Genomic DNA, 27,053 nt, shown 5'->3' with positions numbered 1-27,053 from the left:
TGCCAGGCCAGGCCCCAGGGAGGTAGCCATTCACAAGGAGAGAGGCCAGGCGGCAGGCCGGGTGGGGGAGCAGCCCATAAATCAGGCCCCACTCCCACCCGGTCGCTAACAAGCAGGGCTGCCTACCCGCCTCTGTGGGGTCCCTGCCTCTGGGCTCCCACAGCGGGCCTGGAACAGCCAGCTGGCCAAGGCCTCCGCAGTGCCTTGGCCTCCACCCCCACCCTCGGCCCCCAGATAGATAGGGGTATTTTTTTTCTTTTAGGAGAAGAAGAAAAAAATAGACGTAAATGAAGAGAAACACCAACAAAGAAGGCGAGAGGCCTGCAGAGTCACGTGGGGGCAGAGACCAATTGGGCCTCCGGTGGCCCCCCCACCAGGGCGGGGAGGAGGAGGAGGACGGACGGACAGGGCCAGCCTGCCGTCCGGCTGCCGCCCGCCGTGGTGTGAGGGGGTTTCTGCGAACCCACAGTTGCCACCGCCCCACCTGGGCTGCCGGAACCTCCCCCTGGACCCCTGGTGCCCACTGCCACCCTCATCCGGCGTGAGAGCGCTGCTTCCGCTCCGTAAGTGAGGGCCTCGGCCCAGGCCTCTAATGACCAGCCTCCCTCTGCAGTGCCTCCCTGCAGCCTTGGCCGGCCACCGCCTGCTCTGCTCAGTGACCAGTGCCCCCTACTCTGGGCAGGGAAGGGGCCAGGGGTCTCCCAGACTCACCCTCCCACCATGCTAGCCCCTCTTCTTCCCTGGGCTGCCGATGGGAGGAGCCAGGCCTGTGACCACAAGCCCCATGGAGGTTCGCTGGTGTCCTGCTGTGGCTGACCAGGCATCCACCAGGCTGTGTGGGTCTGAGCCTAGAGGTCTGTGAGTGTGTCCGGAGGGCTCTGGGCCTGTCTTGGGGCTCTGTACCCTGCCTGAGGGTCTGGGTTGGCTCTGTGGCTGTCTCTGAGTCTTGCTGTGTATCGGTGTGTCTGTCTCCGGCATTCATCTGTCAGCCTGGGTTCTGCGGCCAGGCCAGGTCTAGGTCCGGAGGTCTAGGTTTGCCTCCCTGGGTGGGTGGATGAGGGACCAGAACTCCCCAGGTGGTGGGCTGGAACCTGGAACCTGTGGGGGTGGGTGCCTCGGGGCCTGGAGTGTGGAGGAGCCATGGGCTCCCAGCCGGTGAGAGTAGAAACCCTGGGAGAGAGGGAGTTGGAGATAGAGGGAGAAGGGCCTGAGCCCAGCCCCCACCCCACCCCATCCCGGCGGCTGGGGCCTGTGCTTCCAGCACCAGGATTCCAGGAGACCTCGGGTGGGCTCTACCTTAGAACAGCCGACTGGGGCACCCCAACCCCCATCCACCAGCACCCTTTGCTCCTACAGTCACTGTCTGAGGGCTCCACTGTGGTGGGGAGCTGTTCAGAGACAGCAGGAACCCCCACCTCCAGCTCGGGCAGATGCTCTTGTTTCTCAGGGGTTTGGCGGTGCAGGCGGTACCTATAACAGGGTCTCTGGCTCTTTCCTCCCTCCTCATCCAAGATCTTTGCATGGAAACCGCAGTACCCCATCTGTAAAACCAACATTTTCCACTTTATGCACGGAGAAACTGAGGCTCAGAGAGGCGAAGTGACTTGCCAGAGCTTGCACAGCTAATCTGCGGGTTCTGCTCCTTCTGTGGGGTGAGCCAACTGAGTGGGGTCTGCGCGGGGGTCTCTGGCCACAGTTCGCAGGCCCCAGGCTCAGCTCCGACCGAAGTCCGAGGCCTCTAGGCGGGCGGGAGCCCAGATGGAGCCTTTTGGTGGGTTGCGCCGCTGTCAATGCAAAATTGCGGTATTTTCCTGCTTGAAGATCGCGGCTTTTTGGCCTCATGGTCCTGAAACTCTCTCAGACCCCAGGTGCCAGGGGTGGGGGGAGGCAGGATGCGGGCAGGCCCCTTCCTCTCGGGTCAGTTTCTCCAACTGAAAAACAGTGGCCCCACGGATAGTTCGTAGCCCAGAGCAACTGCTCGGCCCGTCGGCTGGGAACCCCTTTGTCCCCAAGGCCGCCCAGCGCTTTCTTCCTTGCCCCACCCCTCGTGAGAGCTCCGAAGGGAGCAGCGGGGCCCTGCCTCCGGCCTCCTCTCCCAGCTCCTGCGCCGGTAAAGGCTTTGGGTCCTCCCTAGGCCTCAGGCATTAGTAAAATGGGATTTCCACGATTCCCATTTCCAGCCCAGCGAACTGAGGCTGGTGAGCAGAAGGGTTTCGCCTCAGATCTCCCCAGCGGGGCGCCACTGAGCGCTTCCACCAGGCCACGCGCGTGCTTTGCCCCTACTGCTTGGGTTCATCCTCACGACCCACCCTTAGCGAGGAAGAGCGGTCATCTACCCACTTCACAGATGCGGCAACTGAAGACGCAACGGGCAGAGAGCTGCTGCAGGCTCGAGTGAGGAGACTTGGCGGGGCCCATGGGAGAATCTGGCTTCCACCCGTGAACCTGAGCCTCGGCCACTGTAGCCACTCGCCCTTACCCGCTTCCACGCTGCAGTGCGACCAGCAACCCGCGTGGCATTCGCCACGACCCAGCTGGGTTCGCAGACATGAGCTGCCTCTTCCCACTGCAGGCGGGTGACCCGAGGCCCCCAGAGCCGAACACCTGCCCAGATCGCGGGGCACTCGGGCTCCGCAGCTCTCTGGCCGCGCTTGGGGTCCGGGGAACAGGACAGGGGCTGGGGGGCGGGGAGGATGAGAGCGAAGACTGGAGCCGGGCTGCGGAGAGGGTGCCCGGCGCGGGCCGGGCTTGGGGGGAGGACGCGGCCGGGCCTCCGCCCCCGGATACCGCAAGCGCCGATATAGAGGGGCCGGCCCCCGGCCCCGGCGCGGCGGGCTGGCTTGGGGCGCGGTGGCGGCGTAGGGGCACGGGTCCCAGGTGCGCCTCGGAGCGGTCCCGGCAGCTGTGGGGGGGGGACGGGGAGGCAGGAGGGGGGCGGGGAGGCAGGAGGGGGGAGCTGAGGCCCCCGCGCCGCCAGCCCAGCGCCCCCGCCTCCCCGCCCCCGGCCCGAGCGGCCGTCATCGCGGGCGGGCGGCGCTGCGCCCGGGTGCGGCTCCTCGCCGGCGGCGGCGGCGCGGCCGGGAGGTGCGGGCTCCGCGCGGGCGGGACGCGGGGCGCTGCTGGCGGGAGCGACCAGGTGGGCGTCGGGCCGGCCGCGGCCGCCGTCGCTCCCCCTCTCGCGTCCCGGGCCCTGGCTCCGGTCGCTTCCCTCCTCAGGACTTCGCCTCTCCGCCCGAGGTCGCTCCCCCGCCTCGGGCTCGGCTTCCCGGAGCCCGCCGACTCCCGCCCGAGGTCTCCCCGCCCGACGTCCCGGTGGCAGCGGCGGCTCGGGCTGTGCCTCCTGTTGCCGTCGCTGCCGCGGCTTTGTCTCTCCCGGCGCGGGGGCCCCCGGCGGCTCCGCGTTTTCGGGCTCTTGGTCCCGGCGCCGTCGTTTTCCGCCTCCTGCGGCCAGGGCCCCCGTCCGGGTCCGACCCCGCGGGGCCTCGCCTCGGCGCTTGGGCTCCCGCGCGTCCCCTGTCCCCGACCCTCGGGCTGGGCACCTCCGCCTCCAGGTTTTCTCTCCGTGTTTCTATCGCTCTCCGGCCTCGTCTCTCCCGGGCTCCTCTCGTCTCGGCGTCTCTGTCTCTCGTCTATCGTTGTGTCTCTGGCTCTGCGTGGGTCTCTCTTGAGTTTTCTCCTTGGGCCTCCGCTGTCTCTCCGAGTATCTGATCCGATCCCCCACCCCTCGTTTCTCTCTCTCTCTCCCTCTCTCCCCCCCCCAATCCCTCCCAGTGTCTCGTCCCCGCCGGGTTCTCTCCAGCTCGGCGTCTCTGTGTCTGTGTCTCTGGCACTCTCGGACTGGCCTCCTGTCTGCGCCCCGCGGAGTCGGTCGTTGTCTCTTGTCAGGGTTTCCGCCCATCTCTGTCTCGCCCGGACTCTGTCTCTGCCTCCTTCGTCTCTGTCGGGTTCCCAGAACACCCGGGCCGGGCGCCCTACCGCTCCCTGGTCCCCTGGCGTCTTCCCCGCGGCTGAGCCCATCTCCTTTTCTCAGAATCGGGGTTTTGTTCTCAGACAAACGAATCCGAATCGAAGCGCATCGAATCCGAGGGCCCCAGATCCGGCGCGACGGGGTCCGCGCGGGAGGAGCCCCCAGGCGGGGCGGGAGCGCGGGGCCTGGGCGGGGAAGGCCGGGCGCGGGGACTGCACCGGGCCCACCCCGGGACGCTGCGCGGGGCGCTCGGTGGGTGCCGGCGGCAGCGCCTGGGCGCAGCGAGGGGATTACGCGACGGACCAGCGACAGCCGCTGGGGCGGTGGCCGCGGGGACCCCAAGCTGCCGGTCTCCGCCGGCCCGCCCTGACCGCTGTCCCTCCGCAGGCGGACGCCGCGGGCATGGACTATTCCTACGACGAGGACCTGGACGAGCTGTGTCCCGTGTGCGGGGACAAGGTGTCCGGCTACCACTACGGATTGCTCACGTGTGAGAGCTGCAAGGTGAGCCGCGGGCTCGAGACAGGGTTGCGGCGGACGGGCGCGGCGGGGCCCCGCTGACTCTCAGCTCCCGCAGGGCTTCTTCAAGCGCACGGTGCAGAACAACAAGCACTACACGTGCACCGAGAGCCAGAGCTGCAAGATCGACAAGACGCAGCGCAAGCGCTGTCCCTTCTGCCGCTTCCAGAAGTGCCTGACGGTGGGGATGCGCCTGGAAGGTGCGCGCCGCGCGGGCCTGGATCCCTGACCCCTGACAGCCTGAGCGGGTAGGGGGTGGGGGTGGGAGAGGGGCTGAGGGGATAGCACCATTGGCCTTCGCAAGGCCCCTCGTGCAACATTAGGGCCCAGTCGCTGCAAGGGAACCGGGCGCTGGCGCTGGCGCTGGGTGGAACTCCGGCCGGGAAGGGACTATGGCAAGGCCAACCTGGGTTGGGCTGAGAAGTATCCAAAAGTGAACCCTATGGAGATGACCCTTTCCCCAGCCCCTGCCAGGGCCCCAGCACAGGACCTGCAGAGCTCCTCCCTCTGTGAGAAGGTCCCCATCCTCCCAACAATACCAAACCCTAGCCAGCAGAGGCCAAGTCCCAGTGCCAGCACAGCACTGTCAGTCAGGCTGGGTGACATTGGGCAAAATCCTTAACCTCTCTAAACTGCAGATTCCCCATCTGAAACACGGGCTTGGCGGGATGCAGTGGCTCATGCCTGTAATTCCAGCATTTGGGAGGCTGAGGCAAGAGGATCACTTGAGCCCAGGAGTTTAAGACCAGCCTGGGCAACATGGAGAAACCTTGTCTCTATAAAATACAAAAAAGTAACTGGGCATGGTGGCATGTGCCTGTAGTCCTAGCTCTCAGGAGGCTGAGGCGGGAGGATCACTTGAGCCTGGAAAGTCGAGGCTGCAGTGAGCTATGATCACACCACTGCACTCCAGCCTGGGCAAGAGGGAAAACCCTGTCTCAAAAAATAAAGACATCAAAATAAAAAAGAAAGAAAAGAAAAGGCAGAAAGAGAAAGAAAGAAAAGAAAAATGGGCTTAACGGCACTGCCTTCCTCCAGCTAGCGAGTGTGGAGATTGGTGTAGGAAAGCTGAAGGTATCTGGGCGTTCATCCACAGGCTAGCTGTCAGGCCCATGAGGCTTTCCATTAAGATCTGCCCACCACCGCTGCCCAGCCCCCGCACATTCAGCTGCCCATCTGCTTGTCTGTCTGTCCATCCGAAGGGCTCTCTGGTTTATTCACTCAGCCAGTGAGATTCCTTCCCGTCATGTTTTTAGCCGGGCCCTGAGGGGGCTGGGCAGTGGGGGACACTTGAATTGCCCCTAAGGAATGCAGGCCCCCTCTTTGCCTCCCTACCCTCAACCCCAGCTCTCAGTCCAGAGAGGAGGAGAGAAATTTCGGCAGGAAGGATTTGAGCTTTTGGAGGTGGCTGGCCATTGGACTGTGTGCTGTACACGCAGCGGTTGATTAAGGTTTTGGAACAGTGTAGAAAGCCCCAGGTGGCTCTGAGAGTGGCAGACCACATGCCCTGCCACCTGGAGGAAGGACCCCTGGATGGGAGGGGGACATCCTATCCTGTCCCCAGAGCCCATGCCCCTAGCGCCAGGTCCCGAGGGGCCAGAGATCTGGCTGCTGTGGGCAGCAGAAACTCCCATGCAGCCTGGGAGCGGCACAGCGCTGCTCACCCCAGGGGGAAGGAAGATTGGCCAGCTGGCCCCCCAGCCATCATCCCTGCTGAGCACCACCCCCCTCTCCTGCTCTTTCCCTTCACCCAGAGCCCAGGGTGGGGCTCTGTCTGAGCAGGCGCTGGGGGCACACTCCAGCCGCAGAGATGCACCTATTGGTTCTGGCTGATGACACATTCCTGGCCAGGTGGAGGAGCTTCTAGTTGGCAAGAGAGGTCCCCTCCCCCAGCACAGAGCCTTGGCCAGCTCTAAACTCGGCTTCACATTCACAACCAGTGAAGGACACTTGAGTCATTTTGCAGCTGGAGCTCAGCAGTCAGGCAGTCAGTCAACAAACAGCTGGACCCTGGGGCCAGTGGTGAACAAAGCTGACCAGGGTCCCCTTCCGGTCACCATCTCCCTGCTAGGCCTTGCGCTAGGCACCTGAGCCCAGAACTGAGCCCGCAGGAGCACATGGCATGATCCACTCAGCATGATAAGAGTGGGCAAGGACAGGGCACCTGGGGCAAGGACAGTAGAGTCCATCTGGGTGAATCCAGGAGTGCTTCCTGGAAGCAGTGACATTGAGGCTGGGTGTTCAGCAAGCTCAGGAGAAAAAAATGTTTTTTGAGTCAGAAGGAAAATGAAAGCAGGGTGGAGGAGGAAGGAGATGTGTCAAACAGAGGAGTGGAGGTGAGTTAGGTGGAGTGGAAAGAGAGAGGTCTTAGCACGGATCGCCTGAAAAGCTGAGCAGGGCCTTGAATGCCAGGCAAAGGAGACTGAGTTCCCTTGTGGTCAGTGGGAGCTATGAAAGGATGTTGAGCAGGGGAGAGAGTGGTCAGATTTGTTCGGAAAGAATCTGTGGTGGGACAGCATGGGAGGTGGCTTGGAGAGGGTGAACCTGACCTTCTGCCCCTGCCCACAGCCGTGCGCGCTGACCGTATGAGGGGTGGCCGGAACAAGTTTGGGCCGATGTACAAGCGGGACCGGGCCCTGAAACAGCAGAAGAAGGCACAGATTCGGGCCAATGGCTTCAAGCTGGAAACAGGGCCCCCTATGGGGGTGCCCCCACCACCCCCTCCTGCACCGGACTATGTGCTGCCTCCCAGCCTGCATGCGCCTGAGCCCAAGGGCCTGGCCGCCGGTCCACCTACTGGGCCACTGGGCGACTTTGGGGCCCCAGCACTGCCCATGGCTGTGCCCGGTGCCCATGGGCCACTGGCTGGCTACCTCTACCCTGCCTTTCCTGGCCGTGCCATCAAGTCTGAGTACCCAGAGCCTTATGCCAGCCCCCCACAGCCTGGGCTGCCATACGGCTATCCAGAGCCCTTCTCTGGAGGGCCCAATGTGCCTGAGCTTATCCTGCAGCTGCTGCAGCTGGAGCCAGATGAGGACCAGGTGCGAGCCCGCATCTTGGGCTGCCTGCAGGAGCCCACCAAAAGCCGCCCCGACCAGCCGGCGGCCTTTGGCCTCCTGTGCAGAATGGCCGACCAGACCTTCATCTCCATCGTGGACTGGGCACGCAGGTGCATGGTCTTCAAGGAGCTGGAGGTAAGTCTCTCCTCCCGCCTGGCTGGCCCTGCATCATGGTCCTCCCAGCTGCCCAAGCCTTAGCCCAACTGTCCTTCGGATAGGGCCATCCTGCCCACTGGCTTCAGGCAGTAGCTGGGGACCCGGAGGCCACCCTGGGGACATTAAGGAGCATTTCCACTCCATCACAGCCTCCTGGGTCCCCGCTCCCTCCCTGTCCTTCTCTCCTCCTTGAGCCTCTCACAGCTGCTGCTGCTTTGATCTCTGCCTGTGTCTCTTCCTACTGTCTCTCTCCCTGGCGGGTTGTCTCTCGGCTTCTTGGTGTCTCTGCAGCTCCTTCATTCTCTGGGGCTCCCTGTTCTGGGGCTCTCTAGGTACGCATTTTCCTCGTTCTCTGAGACGCTGGGCTCCCTCAAAGGACTAGCTGAGTCCTTGGGAGACTGTCTTGTCTCCCCAGCCTTCAGCCCAGTGTTGGGAAGGGGATCCGGCCCATCCTGTCCTCCCATTCAGGGAGGCTGCCAATCCTTGCCAGCCTCCAATGTCACACACAGATGGGGGCTCTTAGTGTTTTAGCGTTTGGGACATTTGTGGGCCCTTCTCCTTCACAGCTGAGGTGAAAGATCCTCCTGCCTTTGCAAATCTTGTGTTTGCTGGATGGTCGTGTGTGTGTGTGTGTGTGTGTGTGTGTGTGTGTGTTCAGGGAGCTAGGTGGGTAGGTGGGTGAGGGATTCCAGGGTCTGCCACTGATCTTCCCTGGCAAGGCAGCCTTCCTCTATGGCATAGCCTTCTTTCCCCCGGGTTGAGGTACCCGAAGCTACAGTAATCAGGAAAGCAGCAGGAGAAACTGAGGCCAGACATAGGAAAGAACTTCCCAGTCTTCCCACCTAGTGGCTTGAAGAGCCTGAGGCCCCAGAACTGCCCCTCCAGTGCCCTGGCTCTCTGAGACCTCCCCAGGGGCCCCTCCAGCTGGCCAAGGCCTGCCCCTTCCTGGCCTGGATTCAGGCACTCTTTCACCCAGGGCTATCGGTGTTTGGCTTACCCAGGCTGCCCCCCTGGCTGTTCTGGGGCTGGGTGTAAACAGCAGAGCCCGTTGCCCCCCCTTCTGGGGCCACTGCAGCCTTGAGCAGCATTGTCAGTGCTGACGCCACTTGGGCCTGGGCTTCCTCCAGGGGCATGAGGCCGGATGGGCTGGGGGCACTGCCTGCCCTGGCTGGCAGGTCGGGGGTGGGTGCTCCGAGCCCTAGGGGCATCACGGGACTGGGGCCTGGGCATCTGGGAGTTGAGGATTGATGGTGGTGGCTACTGTTTCCACTGTGGAGGGCCTGTCATGGCTGAGGCCTGGGGATGTACCATGTGTCTGTCATGGGGTGGGTTTCTCATCCCAGCCCCTTCTCACCACTGCCTCCTCTCTGGTCCAACCTAATGGATGAGGCAAAAGGCAGGGTCTTGAACACTCCCACCTGCCTTCTGCTCATGGTTGGAGGTCCTGGTGGGGATGAGGACCCCAAGCCCCTTAGGTTGGTTGCTAGCTTCCCTCCAGACTTCCCATGCACCCCCTGTGCAGAGGGGAGGAGGAGGAGCAGGGCATTCCCGGCCTTCCAGAACCCTGGATTGAGGGGCAGGGCACTTCCTCTGGCCGCCTTCCTAGTCTCCCGGGGATTTTCACGCAGGATGGGAAGGGCTTTTGTCCCAGCTTTGCTGAGTGTTTTTTCCTGCTTCTGGCTTCTCCGTGGTCCAAACCTTCCTGCTTCCCCTTCCCAAAGTCTTTGAATTGAGCCCGGGATTATGAACAGTGGTCACCAGCTTCTGTAAAGGGGCCTTGCAGATAAGTACCAGCCCAGCCCTTAGAGCACCTCTCGTCAACCATGTGGAAGTTCTTTTCCACTGGTCCAGTGGGCCCTGGGCTGGTGTCTCTTTGCAAAGCCCAGAGGTGAGGAGGCAGAAAAGTGGGAGGGGAGTGTGTGACTCTGGTGTCCCTTCTGGCTGATCATTCATTTCCCCACCTCCAGACAGGGCACATCTTAGCAGACAGAAGAGGGGGCTCTCTGGCTCTGAGAGTGGAGCAACCCTTGGGCTGGACACTGGGGACATTAAAATCATCTGGACCCAGGAAGCTGCCAACCTGGAGGAGAAGTCAGACATGTACCGAGATAATGCCAGTGTGAGGTGCCCAGGGCTCTGAGAGCCACAGAAGAGGCAGAGGGAACCCCGGGGGGAGAGCAAACAGCTCTAAGGAAGTCAAAGAACAGTTCTGTGCCTTTCTAGAAAGTAGAGAAGGTTCAGGGGATTCCAGGCAGTGGGCACAGCAGAGGCGAAGGCCCCAAAATGTGAAGAGGCATCGTGTTCTGGGAGTTCCAATGGGCCTGTGAAGCAGGGCTGGAGATGTTGGCAGGGCCAGAGCAGAGCTTGGACCAGGAGTGGGTCCTTGGGCAGTGGGTGATGGATGGCCTGTTGGGGCTGGCTGGGGCTCCAGGTTCTGGGTCGGGGAGGGGCTCCCCTGACAGAGCCTGGACTCTGAGCAGAGGCCCACTCAGCCCTCTGATGCTGATGACATCTAGCTGCTCGGGAGGAGTCCTGGAGTCTCAGCTGAGCTCTCAGGGGTGCCAGGGACCCAGTTGTGTCTGATGCTGGACTCTAAATGCCCTCTTGGGATCTTCCTCCCATATCTTCTTTCCCAACTGGGATGGGGGTCCCTCTGTCTCCATTTTTCCATCGCACACAATCCCAGCATGTTAGATCCAATAGTGGCACAGAAGTGACTATCAAAGACTAGAATCAGAGAGGCCTATTGTCAACTTCCAGCTCTGTCGCTTACATGCTGTATGATTTTGGGCAAGTGACTTCACTCCTCTGGGCCTCAGTTTCCTCATCTTGAAAATGGGAGGAGTTGAAATAATGTCCACCCATTGGGCTGTTGTAAGGGGTTAGTGAGCCAGGACAGGGGAAGGACTAAGCGCGGGCAGTTTACGAAGTGAGGTCGCAGTGTCCTTCCTCTCTTCCCCTTAGCCACACTGTTTAATGCAGGCCTGGGCGGGGAGGCAGCAGGGAGAGACACATTGGACCCAAGCTCCTCTGAGCGCACGATTGTTCCGGGACCGTCTTGGGGCCACTTTGTCCTGCGCTTATAAAGCAACTTTTTCCCTGCAAGGTGGCAGAAACTCACCTGTACCTGCTGCTTGGTGGGCAGCAGTGTCCAGGGCCCAGGCAGTCAGCCTGTCTGATCACTTACCGCAAAGGACAGGCTGGGAGGATGCAAGGCAGGACCCGGGGGGGCAGTGGGGGCCAGGGGTGCCCAGTGACCCATCTTGACATCTGTTCACCCTCAACATCCAGCTCCGAGGCCCCCACTGACAGCAGATTTAACTGCCCAGATAGACGGTTTCATTTAAGCGGCAGTAACTGTCAGTCTTGGGCTGACAAATGACACCTCACTGACCACTCGGCCGGCAGAGCACGGCGGCCAGCCCACGGTGTGTCAGCCACCAGAGAATTACACAGCCTGCCGGCCTTCACAGCCAGACCGATCGGACCCCAGGGGGCTCCAGAGGGGCCCTGCTGGGAGGGAGGTCAGCTCGGCACCCATAAATACGTGGTCTTCGAGGCAGCCTGCAGAGCGCCAAGGCTCCAGGAAGATTTGTGGCAGTCTGGCAGGAGGGATGGATGGCTGATGGGCCCAGCAGACAGGCCAGGCTGGTGGAGACCCCAGGGCTGGGGCTGCAAATGTCCTTGTTCCCAGGGTGGCAAGGAGGCCTGAGGGTAGAGGAGCCTTTAGCGTAGGGAGGGACCTTCGGAAAGTGAAAACCAACCCTCTCTGGTTAAAGGAACCTCTTAGCCACCTGCTTTCTCATGCAGAGGGGCTGGCAGCTATGGCCCTGTGGTTTTCTTTTAAATAAAAAGAGGGGTGTGTGTATGTGTGTGCATGAGTGCGTGCGCGTTCTTATCTGTGTGGGGAGTGTTTTGGAGTTTGGCGTCTTTGTGCATCCATCTGTCCACCCAAGGAAAGCAGTGAGTCAAGACCTGCTTGGCCAAGGGGCAGGTGGGATCCCAGCCAGGGAGCATCCACGGAAGAACCAACAGCAGGTTCACCAGTTCCCACACAGCCCAACGTGTGTTCTTATGTTTTAACCAAAAAAAAAGAGAAATTATATTTCCTTCTTCCCAGAACAGGAAATTAGGGTGGAGGATGCATGGTGGACAATGCATGGCTGGATGGGGACTCGAACACAGGGCATGGGGCACCAAAGCCTCAGGGACCATATTGTGGCTCTCTGCCCCTGGCACCTCTATCAGCCGCACCGGGCAGGCCTGCCCCATCCAGGGTCTAAGGTCTGGGTACAGAGTCTGCTCCCAGGGCTGGGCCAGCCGGGTCACCGTGACCCATCTGCTTTTGGCCTGAAGCGTGGCTTATCTCCTCATTCTACCCCTTATCGCTCCTCCGCCACCTCCCCACCCCCTTGTGCCTTCATTCTGGGCGCAAGGGTGTCTGCTCCTGTGGGCCTGCGAGGGGTGGGGTGCCAAGCCTGGCCCTGTGCGACCACCTGGGTACCCAAGGTGGGCCTGAGTTTTTCCTGCTGCCAGTGTGACCCCTGGGCAGGCCCCTCCTATCCGGGTCTCAGGAGGTTCCCAGGGTCCCCAGAAGTCCTGGCCGGTAGGAACCTCTGGGCAGAGCCCAGCTGCCTGAAGCCTGAGTGTCACCTCCGGCAAGGCTGTGTTTCCTTATCTGTAATGTGGGCAGAATGTCGGCAGGGCAGGGGTGAGGTGTCCTGTACCGCACTGGGCACCGTGTCTGGTAATAGGTGCTCTCTGAGCCTTGGCTCCCTCCTGGAAACCGCAGCTCCATGGGGGCCGGCACTTCCGTGGAGAGATATGGAGAGATGGCTGAGTCAGCCCCTGCCCAGGCCTCAGTCTCTCCTGGACCCAGCCAGGACTGAGCCTGGGGGCCCATGGTAGGGGCTCTGGGAAGAAACTTTTGCTGGGAGCCGGAGGGAGCTCTGGACCCAGAGGTGAGATGGGGATGGAGGGAACGGACATAGACCTCCCTCTTCTCCACCACGTGGGCCCGCAGGCCGGTCTGTGTGCCAATTCCTGACTTTTCCCTCTCCTTTTCTCCCCCTCCGTCTGCCTGAGGACACAGGCCCCAGGGAGGCCCCAGGAGAGAAGGGGAACAGAGAGGAGGGGGGAGGCTTCTATCTCCTGTTCATTAGGCTTGGGCCAGCTCCCCTCTGACTGGGAGCCACCCCTAGGTGGGGAGTGGCCCCTCTGAGCCCCTGGCCCCAGGTGGGGAGTGATCCCTCTGCACTCTGTGCTTGTCTTGGGGAGAACCTTGCCATTCATCAGCCACTCTAACCTCTGCTCTGGGGCCCAGAGAAGAGCCGGACACCAGTTCTGCCTCCCCAGATCTCACAGGTATTGGCGAAGACAGAGGCATTTAACTGATGCCATGAGATGTTGCAGATTCTGCATCCAGAGAGTGGGGAGGGCCTCGAGGAAGGAGAGGGATGAGGTAGGGATTTGTAGAGGAGGCAAAGAGCCTGCGAGAGACCAGGAACTCCTGGATGGCAAGGCGGGTGAGTGACAGGTCCTCTTCCACAGCTAGTGGTTAAGAGCGCAGATCTGGAACCAGACAGAGCTGTGTGGCCACTCTGTTCAGTTTCTTCTCTCTGTCATGCGGGTGGTGACTGGACAAACCTCGCAGGGCTGTAGGGCTGCGGTGGAATGACTGTTCGCTGTCATGGTTTGCATTCATCAGAGGGCACGGCCCAGGAAGGTGCGCCGGAAGTGTCTGTTGGGTCGCTGGTGGCCAGCTGAGGAGTGGCACAGGCTAAGAGGGATGGGGCTATGTCTGCCCAGGCCCATGTGCAGTGCTCAGTGTGCTTCCGAATACCCAGAAGGGCTCGTTTTGTCACAGTGGAGATTGTGGACCAGGAATGCCAGCCGTGGCCCTGGCCTGGTCCTGCCTCTGTGTGATCCTGGGAGAGTCTCTTGTCCTCTTCGGGTGGCATATTCTTCAGTTGAAAAATAGGGATTGGGGCCAGGGGATCCCTGGCTCTGCTTCTGAGTCCTGCAGAGTCCAAGGACACTCCAAACAGGGGCTGGCCCTGCCCCTGCACCGAGTGCCTCTGGCCGCAGCCTGGGCATTCGGAATTGCCCCTTGTCGCTGTTCGTTTCTGCTTCAGGTGCCAGGCCATTGCCGCCCCCCTGCTCATGCCCTGGGCCTGACCGCAGGCCAGGTGGGACCTCCCTCCTTCTCCTGAGCCTGAGAGCTCTGCGTAGGCCTGGGGGGAAGCGCTTGGTTTCTTCCTCATGGCTTCTGTCTGAGCAGTTGGGGCTGCCAGAGGTGTAACTGACCACAGGTTTTTAAATGCGGACAATGTTAAAATTAATAATAATCTTGCCATGCATTTGTAGGAGTCCTTTGCAGAGTACCTCCATGGACATTAGTCACATGTATGGCGTACCTAACATGTACCGGACTGTCCGCTCAGTACTTTGCCCACTGTACAGATGAGAAAACTGAGGCACAGAAGATTACCAGGACTTATGTAAAGTCATACCGAAGACAGAGCTGGGGCCTGAAGCCTGGCCCATTCAAGCCCCAAACACCCCTTTGTTAACTGGCCAGACCCCTGTTGCACTTTGATAGCACAGACATTCGGGTAGATGGGCACAGAGAGGTTAACTCGCCCCGGCCGCATGCCCAGTTGGGTCTCAGTGGGAGGAGAAGGGGTTAGAAGAAGGTGGCTGGACCTGGACCCTGGCTGGAGCCCGGCCCCCCACGTGCCTCTTCCTTCCAGGTTGCCGACCAGATGACACTGCTGCAGAACTGCTGGAGCGAGCTGCTGGTGTTCGACCACATCTACCGCCAGGTCCAGCACGGCAAGGAGGGCAGCATCCTGCTGGTCACCGGGCAGGAGGTGACCAGCCCCTGGGGCCCCGCCCCGCCCCTGGGCCCCACCCCACCCCTGGGCCCCGCCCCGGCCCCGCTGTGCACTTCCAGGATTCAGGGCCTTGGAGAGGAGGACCCAGGCCTCTTGGGGCTCACTCTGGGCACCCTGATTATCAGCCCTTTCCCCACATTCATGACCCACTGGTCTGACCCCTCTGCGAGCAGCCCTGGTCCAGGCTTGAGAGGCGCCGGCTGCTGGGAGCCCTGCTCTTGGGGAGCAGCTCAGGGGGTGTGGGCATGGTCAGAAGAGGTTCATGGAGGAGGATGTGATGGTGGCCCTGGGTCTGGAAATAATCCACTGGAGTTGGCTGGGGTGAGGGGGGCAGTCCTCACCTCCACCACAGGCTCAGAGAGGGTGGAAGCGTGGAGCCCCCAGGCCCTGCTGGTGCTGGTATGGGGTGGCATGAGGTGACAGACCAGGGAGGCTGGAGGGTTGCTAGGGCTGAGTTAGCGGACAAAACCTTGCAGGCCCTAAATCTTGAATGAATGAATGAATGAATGAATGAATGAATGAATGAATAGGCAAAGGGCTCCTGAGAGCTCAGAGAATTTGGGCCCCTTAGAGCAGGAAATGAGGATCTGGGAAGTAGAAAGTCCAGATGCAGCAGGGGTCTGCTTTAGGAGAGCTTTAGGAGAGCTTTAGGAGGAGGAGGGACATGGCCAGGTAGCATCTGAGGAGGCAGGCAGAGGGGTCAGATGGGAGGTGGGGGCCAGGGCGGGGACACAGGGACACAGCCAGGGAAGAGGACTCACCTGGGGAGACGGGCTGTAGGGAAAGAGAGGGAGGGAGAGAGGCAGAGAAGGGGGTTGATGGCAAGGGTCCAGCCTGCTGGCAGGAGCGTCACTCCCAGGTGGGGACACAGGAGGGACCGTGGGGTCGGTGGGCGCTGTGGGGTGGGGGAGACAGACTCTGCTCACTGCTCCAGCGCCCCCAGGCCCCTGCTCCTCACCTCCAGCTCTCGCCTTGGTGTCACAGGCCATCAGGGGCAGGAGGACAGGACGGGCAGCACTGGTCCCAAGAGGGTATATCTGGGGCTCCCTGTGGGCGCAGGTGCCTGCAGTCTGCATGCGGTGTGAGTGTCGGCAGGCCGGCTGAGTCTCTGTGGCCATGGGAATGGCCTGTGTGTGTGTGCCTGCCTGTGTTTTATTGTGCAAAATCTCCACACACATCAGTGTGTGGGTGTCACTGTCTTCCCATCAACCCGTAATTGTGAACACATACATGGGCGTGTGTGTTGCTGTAAGTGTGAGCATACAAGGGCGGGTGTGGCCGTGTGCACATGTGTGTGCCTTCACTTCATGGAGTGGGCGACCCCATGACTGCGCTCGTGTGTGTGTGTGTGTGTGTGTGTGCGCGCGCACGCGCGTGAGACTCTGGGCTGAACTGTGACCCAGCATCTAGGTGTGAACGTAGGGGTTCTGGGCAGCCACGTGGATGGCGTCTGTGTGTCCCTGCGCAGGCCTGCCCTCCCCTGACCCCTTCCCTCCCAGCGTGTAGAGGGCCCCTCTGAACTGCTGGTGCTACTGGGCCTGGTGCTGGGGTTTGTGTGTGAAGGAGGGGTGGACGCGGGCAGGACGTGGGTACCCTCAGCTCTGGGCCTGGCGGGTTGAGGACAGCTCGGAAGGGTGGGCCCGGCAGGGTCCCCGGGGCTGCACAGGTGTCACCTGTGCCTGGCTCAGTGCCAAGGCTGGGCCCTCCTGACCCCAGCCCATCTGACCTGCACCTCCAATCCATGCCCTCAGCCCTCTATCCACCATCAGAGAGCCCCCTGCCTGGACCCACGTCCTCTGACTGTCCCCCACCCCGTGCCCTCTGTCCCCAGGTGGAGCTGACCACGGTGGCCGCCCAGGCGGGCTCGCTGCTGCACAGCCTGGTGTTGCGGGCACAGGAACTGGTGCTGCAGCTGCTCGCGCTGCAGCTGGACCGGCAGGAGTTTGTCTGCCTCAAGTTCATCATCCTCTTCAGCCTGGGTGAGTGCGGCTCCAGTGACAGAGAGGCGGAGACAGCCAGGGGCGGGCGGGTGGGAGGGTGGGTGAGGCTGGAAAGGTAGCCCTGCTACGGCCAGAGTGGCCACAAAGGAGCCTCAGGGGAGAAAGGCCCCTCCCTTACTCATTCAGTGAACAAAGGTCTGAGGGCCCCCGGCCAGGGCCTGGCTCTTAAATGGGGACGGCTCCCCATCTGGTGGCCCATGTGACTTTGGGATTGGTATTCCAGGCTCCTGGGGTCCCTGTTTTCTCTAATTCCTGGATCTAGGGGGCCCCAGTTCTGACTGTAGCTCCTGGGGGCCCGGACCCCTTTGCCCATGCACGCATGCATCCATTCATTCACTCTACAAACAGGCACCAAGCAATTGCACCGGAGAAGGCACTGGGAATACCGCTGTGAGCAAAACCCCCAAAGCCCAGCCGTCGTGATGCTGACCTTTCTAGGGGGGATCATGAGCATAATACGATTAGGAAGACGTAGGTTCCTAACACGATTAGGCAGGCATAGGGGGACAGCTGTGACCAGTGCTAAGGAGGAAAAGAAAGTGGAGGAGAGGCAGAGAGCAGACCTGGCCCAGTGCAGCCCGGCCACCCACCCCACTCCCCAAGCACCTGGGGGGGTCTCCCTCCCTTTGCCCTCCTGACCCCAACCCTGCCTGGGCACTCCAGTCTGCACCCTCACTCCCTGGCAAGCCGTCACCAATGCCCTCCCCATACCCGGCGATGCTGAGGACATAGCTGTCCCTTGCCAATCGAGAAGAGACCTGCAGCCTGGGTGGTTAGGCCTGAGACAGAGAGATGGGTGTGGCTTGGGGAACCCTGGGTGGGGAGCAAGAGCTCTTTCTGGAAGGCTTCCTGGAAGACGGACATCTGAGCAGGGTTTTGGAGGATGAATAGGAGTTTTCTGGGGGATGAATTATTTTGCAGTGATGCAGATGCGATGGAATAGAGATGAGTGAGTGCTTCATCACCTGGAGAGGGGGCAGCATTAAGATATTGTCTTGGTGGCTGGCATTATAGTCACAGTCTGGGAAGGGCGTGCCTGCCAGAGAGAGGGAGGAGTGGGGAGTGTTGCGGAGGCAGAGGGGATTAATGAAAAGTGGGAAGCCCAGTGCTCGGGCGGGATTGGTGACATCCTCCATGCTATGCGGCTGGGTGCGGTGGGCTGGGTCTCCCAACTCTGGCAGAACAGGCTGGTAACTGGAGGGCTTATCTGCAAGGCCACCTTAAGCCACCTCTCAGGACACCAGCCAGGGCTCTGCAGGAGCTATGGCCTGAAATCCTTGCAGGAGCCTCAGGGGCCCAGACCCGGTTGGCTGCAGCTGGGGAAGTTCCCCTCCTACCTCTGCCGGCAGCAGCACCTTACCCGCAGCCTGCCAGACTCAGCAGGCTGGCACAGGATAGAGTCACAGACATGCGTGGTGGGGGTCTGTGTGGTTGGGGCATGGAACCTGCAGGAATTACGCGAACGTCTGCCTCTGTTTCCGTGCATGTGTGTGTGCTGGCATGTGCAAACAATGAACTTTCACACGCTTGTGGTTTCTTAAGTGTTAGGCTGTGTGAAGAGTTTGTGTGTGATTGGGGAGGGACCAGGAGATCTGGGAACATGAGGGATTTGTGGCGGAGAGTGGTGCTTGGAGGCACCTAGAATTGGAGTGTGTGTCCGCAGGAGTCTGGGTGGTTTGTACGGTGAGAGCTCTTGACCTGGCTGCCATCACAAGGCCACTGGGAGGGCCCTAAGGAGGGGTGGGTGGAGGGTGAGCTCTGTCTGTCCTTGGGTGTCCCCTGAAAAGCAGGGACAGTGTCTTGGCCCCCAGCCCCTCTTCCCACCAAAGCCTTGGGCATAGCTCTGGCCGCCGCTGGGGGTGAATCCAGGACTCCTCCTTCTCTGGGGCTTAAGGAAGATGGCAGAGCTGATCCCTCCTCTCTTGGGTCCAAGTGTGGGCATGCTCAAAACTGGAAGTGCCCCGCCCTAATGTCGTGCTGGTCATCAGCTTTTTTTTTTTTCCCAGATGCAGCAGCTGAGGCCTGAGAGGTGGGAGAGGCTCCAGTGCTGGGCTGGGACAGGCTGAGTTGCGGGGAGAAGGGTGTGTGTGTGCGCATGCGTGCTGTGTGTGTGAGAATCAAGGTGGCGCAGTGCTTAGGAAAGGGAACTAGGTAGGGATGAGGAGTGGATTCTAAATCTGGCCTCTGGTCTCTTTCTGGCTGTGTGCCCTTGGGCAAGTCACTCCCCTCTCTGAGCCTCTATTTCCCCATCTGTAGAGTGACCCTCCTACTAATCCCTAACTTGTTACAAGGATTGAGTAAGAGAATTCCCCAAAGTGCCCAGCGCTTGGCTGAGCCCTGGGAAGTATGTGCCAGAATTGTTTTAATCATAATCACCATTATTAAGTTAGTGTGCATATGCATAAGTGAATGAATGAAGTGAATGAATGTTCACAGTCTCTATCGTTATCACCGGCTGTGTGTCTGGCACAGTGCCTTATCTTTCCGCACAGGAACATGAGTCTGGCTGATGTGGGTGGGTGAGCCCTGAGCCCAGCAAGCCAGGAACCTGGTGAGGTTGGGGGTACCAGAGAAGGAACGGGAGGAGATTCCAGGACCCCAGCTGATGGCAAGCAGTGAGAAAGGGGTGTGGGGGGCCGCAGCGGCCTTTGGCTGGCCAGCTCCAGGTTGGAAGAGGAACCCCATCAGTTCAGTGTGATCAGGGTTGGGTCAGAGAGGAGAAACCAGCACCACCTGGCTATCAGGGAAGGCTTCTGGGGGGTGGGGGCTCTGAGCTGGGCTTAGCAGTATGAGTAAGAGCATTCTGGGTGAAAAAAAAACAAGCGGCATTAATGGCTTTCCAGACTCAAGGAACAGCTTGTGCAAAGTTCCGGGAATCCTGAAAGTTCTGTGTGGCTGTAGGGGTGGGGACGGGGTGGGGAGGAGGCTGGCGAGGGGACAGGAGCTGAGCTGGGCAAAGCCTTGAATGCCAGGGCCTGGTACCTTGAACTTTCTCTTGGGAAGGACTTGAAGCAGCCAGCAACATGATGAAATTTGCATTTTATCAAGATCCTTCTAAGTGCAGCATGGGAAAAGGATGGCAGGCAGGCAGCCCAGAGCCCTGGCAGAGGCTAGACCTGGAGCTGGGCTGGAGCAGATTCCAGGGTCTGGAGCAGAGGGCTCCTCTCCTGATCCCACCCAGACCACCAGAGCTGGGGCTCCAGGGAAACTGGGACCCGGAGAGGGACCGCCGCTTGCCAGCAGACCTCCAGCTGGCGCGCAGGGCGTCCCCTTCGGTGGCGGCTCCGCCCTGGGCCGGACAGCCTGGCTGTGAGTGCTGGTGTCCCTCCACCCGCCCCACCGCCCCACCGCCCCACCGCCCCACCGCCCCACCGCCCTGCGGCTCACTCAGCGCCTCCTTCGCGCCTGCCTCTGCATAAGGGTGCCATTTGGTGTCTAAATAGCCGTCTCGGGAGGGCGCGGAGGCAGGTAAGGAGGTTTAATTAAAATTAGTGCCTCTCTCCTGGCAATCACGGTATTTATGAAGATGGGCCCGGCTGGCATTGTTCTGCCGAGGACTTAATCGAAGCTTAATGGATTGACCTAACATTCGATTTCCTGACTTCCATTGAGGCGGCGGCAGCAGCATTCCCTTAAGCGTTTGCAATTTACCCACTGCTCCGCGCCAACAAAAGGCGGCCTGAATAGCAGCCCCACTCGAGGGGCCATTGTGCGCGGGGGCGCCTGCCTGAGTTACCGCTATTGGGACAACATTCTTTATGCCTCGCTGGAATGAAAGGATTATTCAAATATTCAATTAAACCATGAAAAGGGGGCTTTTCTGAGAACCTGGGGGCCCCCAGCTCTGCAGAGCTAGCGGGCTGCTCTCCGAGGTGGGGGCGCCATCTCCCAGCTCCCTCCCACCTCCGCCTCCGCGAGTGCTGGGAGCTGAGCGGGCTTGGGGAGCGCAGGCTCCTCTCCAACATGCCCGTCTCCAACCTTCGGGTGCCTGGGGCCCAGAGCTGGGCATGCAGATGAGAGCCAGCCCCTGGCCACCCTGTGAAGCAGAGATGAATTTGCCCCTGTCGTGCAGATGACAGGAAACTGCAGCTCAGAGAGGGGAAGTGACTTGCCCAAGGTCACCCAGCTGGTTGTAAAGCTGGGATCTGAACCTCTGACACATGAAGGGGGCGTCTCCAGGTTTGTTTGACCCCCGCTCCCGTGTCTGCTGGAAGAACGGTGTGGTGTTCTGTGGGTTGCTGGCACCGTCACATCTGTTATCCGCTGGAATCTTCACAATGATCTCTTTAGAGACTGGGAGTCCAGGGAGGCTTGGGGAAGGGGAGTGACTTGTACAAGGTCTCCAGGTGAGGAGGAAGTCAGGTATAGAGTCCAGAGTAGCCTCTCTGGGGGAAACCTAGGACCCCAGGGGTGGGGGCTCTTGGACAGGACTCATGGATTGCATGGGACATAAAGTTATGTCCAATCCCGCAGGAACAGGCATCCCAGCTTGACCCAGCTCCTGGGCAGGGGGCCCCAGTCCTGCTTGCCTATCCTGGGAGACTTGGGCTTTGGCGTCAGAGAGACTTGGGTTTCTTTTTGTTTTCTTTTTTTGAGACGGAGTCTCGCTGTGTTGCCCAGGCTGGAGTGCGGTGGCGCGATCTTGGCTCACTGCAAGCTCTGCCTCCCGGGTTCACGCTATTCTCCCGCCTCAGCCTCCGAGTAGCTGGGGCTACAGGCACCCGCCACCGTGCCCGGCTAGTTTTTTTTTGTATTTTTAGTAGAGACGGGGTTTCACCATGTTAGCCAGGATGGTCTCGATCTCCTGACCTCGTGATCCACCCGCCTCGGCCTCCCAAAGTGCTGGGATTACAGGCTTGAGCCACCGCGCCCGGCCGAGACTTGGGTTTCAATCCGGCCGAGACTTGGGTTTCAATCCAGACTCTAGCACCTTGTGTATCTTCAGGGGTCCTTGGTTCCCTGAGCCCTGGGGATGCACTGCCCTGCCTGTCTGGATGTCTGCTGAGATGAACTGAGCTGGGTGCAAGGTGTCTGGGGGGTGCCCAGGAAACTGGATCTGGGCTTCTGGACTGTAGCCGCTGACGCTCCCTTAGCGACTGTGCTTCCCTCCCCCAGCCCTGTGGCTGACCTCTCTGGGGCAGTGGGGGTTTCCAGTCTGCCAAGAGCTGGGAGGCCAAAGAACTACTGGGGGTGGGGGCGTCCCTGAAACCTGTCCTCCTTCTGCACCCACCCCCGCACCCCGCTTCGGTGTCCCTAGCGCAGTGCTGCTGAGAACAGCAAATCCTGGTAAAGCCGAGGCCCTGGTCTTTCTTCCCCAGCCCCCTCCTGCCCCTGCCCCTACTGCGGCGTCCTGGCCAGTCCTCCCTCCTCCAGCTGCTTCCTCCAGGACCCTTTACTGATGTGTAGCTTTGAGTTGGTCCCTGTCCCTCTCTGGACCCCGATTATGAATTGTCAGAAGAGAATGTCAGGAGACTTGCTCAGCCCGGGGCAGTGGGGAGTGAAGGCAGATGGGACGGGGATGGGGCCAGCAGGAGCCCAGCTAGGTGGCATGACTTCCCATGACCTTTGAATATGTCTGGGGCAGGCCGGGCTAGGGAGTAGGGCTGCTCCATACAGTTGGGCAGGTCATTCACTGCACAAGAGCACCTGGGCCAGGAGGCATTGGGGTGGATATAGCAGTATCTCTCTGGACAGGGGGGACCTTCCATGTAGTTGACATAAAGGTGCCTTAAGGGTTAATGGTGACCCTGGGGAAGTGATCACTTCAGAAGGGAGGATGAGGAGCTGGGGCTGGGGTGGGAGGATGGAGGCCAGGTCCTGCCATCCGCCCCCAGGCCCAGCTCAGGTTTCCCTAAATCCGACTTTGGACAACACAGGCCTCAGCAGGCGTGCTGGGGGCGGCCAGGGATCAGGGTTGCCAGGAGCGTGGCGCTCTCCTGGCGCAGAGGGTGTTAAGGGGGATTAGGGGGCCAGGGCTGCACATGCTGCCTCTGGACGCCCCCGCAGCTGCAGGGCTGGTGGTGATGGGGTGGAGGAGAAGTGGGTGGATGACCATTTTCTGAGCCACTGGTCACCCCATCCCAGGCAAGGTCAGGCTTGCATCAGATGATTTTGAGGCCTGGGGACAGATTCTGTGGGTTCCTGCTGACCCTGCGCCCCCAGGCTGGGCACCTGCTAGAAATGCTGCCCAGGAGCTGAACGAGGACTGCAAGCTGTGATAGGAACTTGGGTGACAAGAAACTGACCCAGACTCTCCCTCTCCAGGGAGGAGGAAGGCTGGTCAAGTCAGGGCAGGGAGCACTGCACCTCAGCGGCGGCTGGGATTTGAACCCACGTCTGTCTCACTCCAAAGACATTTTGCTTTCTGTCTCTTCACGGCACCTCACCTCGGGTGTGGGGGACACATCAGTTGCACTCCTCTGTTTAATCACTGGTGCACGCAGAGCCACACCCCTCCACCCCTCCCCAAAAGGAGCCCTTCCTTGATGTTTAATGCGGGTCGTCCTGTTTGCCCCTATCTTCCCACAAAGCACATCTGCTTTGTGTACAAGCTTTATTTATTTATTTATTTATTTATTTATTTATTTATTCCTTCAGAGACAGAGTCTCCCTCTGTCTCCCAGGCTGGAATGCAGTGGTGCAATCTTGGCTCACAGCAACCTCCGCCTCCTGGGTTCACACGATTCACCAGCCTTAGCCTCCCAAGTAGCTGGGATTACAGGCACGCACCACCATGCTTGGGTAACTTTTTTGTATTTTTGGTAGAGATGGGATTTCACCATGTTGGCCAGGCTGGTCTCAAACTGACCACAAGTGATCCACTTTGGCCTCCCAAAGTGCTGGGGTGACAGGCATGAGCCTCTGCACCTGGCCAACAAGCATTTCTAGTTTATGTACATGGTTGAGCTTTATTGATCTTGTCCTGACCTCCCTCTGTGATTTTTGTTTTCCACTCAGTCCCAGGCTTTATTTTATTTTTTTTTTTTTTGAGACGGAGTCTCACTCTGTCCCCCTTGCTGGAGTGCAGTGGCCGGATCTCAGCTCACTGCAAGCTCCGCCTCCCGGGTTCAGGCCATTCTCCTGCCTCAGCCTCCCGAGTAGCTGGGACTACAGGCGCCCGCCACCTCGCCCGGCTAGTTTTTTTTGTATTTTTTAGTAGAGACGGGGTTTCACTGTGTTAGCCAGGATGGTCTCGATCTCCTGACCTCGTGATCCACCCATCTCGGCCTCCCAAAGTGCTGGGATTACAGGCTTGAGCCACCGCGCCCGGCCAGTCCCAGGCTTTTAAAGACATGTCCCTTTGCCCTGCGTTGTGTGGGCTTCCTGACTTCTCCCTACTGCACGCGACTCCTTGGGGTGCAGCCACCACGTGGCCATCCAGGCCACCTCCTCGCCACCACGAGCAGAGATGGCCCCTGACTCATGAGCTTTGGCTTAGGATTTTTTGACTTTATGGTCCTGCAGAAATCGAAAAACATGCAATCAGCAGAAAGCGTGCTTGGAGTACCCACATAATCCCTTCTGTTTTGCATTTTCAGCATGGTGTTCAGTAAACTCCAAGAGATGTTCAATGCTTTATTGTAAAATAGGCTTGTGTCAGATGATTCTGGCAACTCTAGGGTAATGTGGTCTGAGCACATTTAAGGCAGGCCAGGCTATGATGTGCAGCAGGTCAGGCGTAGTAAGTGCTTTTTGACTTACGATATTTTCAGCTTGCAATAGGTTAATCAGGATGTCAACCCATCTGCACTCCTGCAGTGAATGCGCATGTTCCCCCATGGCCCCATGAGAGTCCTTCCCCGGGGTACTGGATCCTCTCTATTGGTCATAGGGGAGACTAAAAGAACATGCCAGCTGTCCTCTAGAATGGGGCCACCAGTCCTCATGCGTTGCAGCATGAGATGGGATCCTCCCACCCACAGTGCACCTCTGTGGGCGTGGTGATGATGGGGTGACAGTAGTGATGGTGGCAGAGTGGGGATGCGGATGGCAATGGTCATGGAGATGAGGCATCAGTGATGATGGAGACAAGATGGCTTTGATCGTGCCAGGGGGATGGTGTTGGTTATGGCAGCAATGGTTGACCATGACAGCGGTGAGAGCAGCTCCCATTGTGATGGCATTATTGTGGCGCCAGCTAACCCGACCCACTGAGCTTCTCACATGCCAGATACTGTTCATCAGAGCACTTTGCACACAGCCGCTCCCTAAATTTTCAGGACAATGTTGTGAAGTTGGTACTGTCATCACCCCCATTTTACAGATGGGGAACCGAGAGGTTCAATAACTGCCCAGGGATCCTCCCAGGGAGGCTGGTGATGGGCTTCATGATTCTTGTTCATTGTGACCACAGTGGTGATGATGATGGCAGTGATGGTGGTGACAGGTGACTGTGACTGGGTGGTTGATGGTGGCGGTGGCCACGTTTATGAAAAACACAGGCATGTGGGTATTGGTGACGATGGTGGTGTTTGTCAACCAGGGTGACAACAATGGTGATGCCGACACGGTGACAATGGGGAGACCATGTTGCATGGTTGATGGTGGCAATGCCCGTGTCTTTGGTGGTCATAGGGAAGGTGGTATTGGTGATGCTGGTGACGGTGTTGGCCCAGTCCTGATGGGCATGGCTGGTGGTGCGATGGTGACCGAGAGCCTACCTTTGCAGATTTGAAGTTTCTGAATAACCACACCCTGGTGAAGGAAGCTCAGGAGAAGGCCAACGCCGCCCTGCTCGACTACACCCTGTGCCACTACCCGCACTGCGGGGACAAGTTCCAGCAGCTGCTGCTGTGCCTGGTGGAGGTGCGGGCGCTGAGCATGCAGGCCAAGGAGTACCTGTACCACAAGCACCTGGGCAACGAGATGCCCCGCAACAACCTGCTCATCGAGATGCTGCAAGCCAAGCAGACTTGAGCCTGGGCCGGGGGCGGGGCCGGGACTGGGGGCGGGACTGGGGGCGGGGCCGGGGCGGGGCCGCAGCCACTGCCGCTGGCTCCACATGGTTCATTTTCTGATGCCCACGCAGGAACCCCAGCCCCGTCCCAGAGGCCGCTGCCCCTGAGTTCTGACACTGTGTGTTTGGGAAGGTGGGTGAGGCTGGGCAGGGCTTGGCGGAGGTGGGGTGGCCACTGGCACTTGCCTGCTACTTGGAGTGCCCCAAGGAGGTGGCTGTTAACCACCCCCTCCCCCGCCCCCTGGCTCCCAGCTCTCTCCTGGAGTCTGAAGCCTGCAGGTCCGGGGAGGAGGTTCGGGATTCCCTGGTGGGCCTCGATGTCCCTTGGATCAGAGGTCATCCCTTCCTCCTCTCCTGAAAACAGAGACAGGGAGAAGTTGAGCAGGTATCAACTGGGGGAGGAGAGAGGGTCTCCAGTGTTCCCCCCCATAGAGACCAGGAAGGAGATCCTCTGTTTTGTAAACTAAGGATAACCGAGTTTGCTAAATTGAGAGGGGGCTATTGGGCCCTAGAGGACACCAGGAGACTGGTTAGGACAACAGGACCTCCCTAGCCCTTCTACCCCAGCTGACCTCTGCAAGAGGGAGCGTTGACACATCATCAGGGAAAAAACTTTGCTCCAGGCATCCCTGATTCCCTCTCCCACCTGGAGAACGTTTGGTACAATCGACATCCTAGCCCCACCCAGAGGTGGCCCTCCCAGGCTGGTATTTATCTGCAAGGTTGTAGTCAAGAGGTTTTTTTCCCCCCTTTTTTTTGTTTTTAAGCTTCTAGACACTCCTTGAAAGGTGTGTGTGATGGAGGGAAGGGGACAGAGTTGAGGACTGAAGCTGGGGCTTGGGGATTGCCACTAAGTACAGCTGATGGTTTCTCCCCAGACACTCGCCTACCAAGTTCCCTTGGGGTGGTGCTGGGTCATTACTTCTGAGCCCCAGCCCCAATCCAGAGAAGCGCTGTTGCCCGCCCTCCACCCACTAGGTAAACAGCAGGATGCCCTGTTGGGGGCTTCAAGTCTCTGTGGGTGTGAATGCAAGTGAACTTGGGAGGGGGCATGGGCCTGTAGATCAGGGAAAGCGCTGTTGATCCCCTTTCTGTGGCTCCAACCCGTTGCTGCAAACCCATGAAGCTGGCCCTCAGCTCCCTGGCCTCCTGCCCTAGGTCATGAAAGACACTCCCCAGGGCAAAGCACCAGGGAGAGGCCTCAGTTGTCTCCTGTCCCCGGCTGGGTGCCTGCTGTCTCCTGTCCCCGGCTGGGTGCCTGCTGTCCGTCCCGCTTTCATGTTACTGTTGCAGCTTGTGCTGAGCCTGCCCAGTTGGAGGAGACTGGACACCCCTGCCTCCTGCCTCCTGCCTCCCACCACCCTGTCTCAGTCCCCACCTCTGCCCCCTGAAATGTGTGCCCTTGCCAAGGCCGGAGACCCACAGCCCTGAAACGAGAAGTGCCCTTAAGAATCACCCCAGCCCCCGCAGCCCTGGAATAAATTTTGCAATTAGTTTCCA

General features: G+C 59.9%; 1 protein-coding gene across 5 annotated transcripts; it reads left to right on the top strand.

The window, feature by feature from the left end:
- Positions 1-397: 397 nt before the first annotated feature.
- Positions 398-27,053, top strand: LOC105463906 (nuclear receptor subfamily 5 group A member 1). Of its 5 annotated transcripts, none has more exons than XM_011711323.2 (7): positions 398-563; positions 4,355-4,471; positions 4,545-4,686; positions 7,055-7,680; positions 14,454-14,573; positions 16,429-16,576; positions 25,266-27,053. In XM_011711323.2, the coding sequence occupies exons 2-7, from the start codon at positions 4,370-4,372 to the stop codon at positions 25,511-25,513; spliced, it is 1,386 nt and encodes a 461-aa protein (XP_011709625.1). In that variant the 5' UTR covers positions 398-563; positions 4,355-4,369; the 3' UTR covers positions 25,514-27,053. The 5 variants fall into 5 exon arrangements, with proteins under 5 accessions (XP_011709625.1, XP_011709629.1, XP_011709626.1 ...); XM_011711327.3 differs by lacking the exon at positions 398-563 and adding an exon at positions 2,291-2,394; XM_011711324.2 differs by lacking the exon at positions 398-563 and adding an exon at positions 2,830-2,877.

This window comes from Macaca nemestrina, chromosome 14, assembly GCF_043159975.1.
Source record: "Macaca nemestrina isolate mMacNem1 chromosome 14, mMacNem.hap1, whole genome shotgun sequence".
Taxonomy (NCBI): domain Eukaryota; kingdom Metazoa; phylum Chordata; class Mammalia; order Primates; family Cercopithecidae; genus Macaca; species Macaca nemestrina.
Note: the sequence above shows the minus strand (reverse complement) of the source record. Positions and strands in the feature narration are given on the sequence as shown.

Excerpts from the sequence above, each read along its gene's own strand:
- LOC105463906 (XM_011711323.2), top strand. The coding sequence starts at position 4,370 with ATGGACTATTCCTACGACGAGGACCTGGACGAGCTGTGTCCCGTGTGC. Across the intron at positions 7,681-14,453 it reads TGGTCTTCAAGGAGCTGGAG|GTTGCCGACCAGATGACACT; the intron begins GTAAGTCTCTCC and ends TCTTCCTTCCAG. Across the intron at positions 16,577-25,265 it reads CATCATCCTCTTCAGCCTGG|ATTTGAAGTTTCTGAATAAC; the intron begins GTGAGTGCGGCT and ends CTACCTTTGCAG.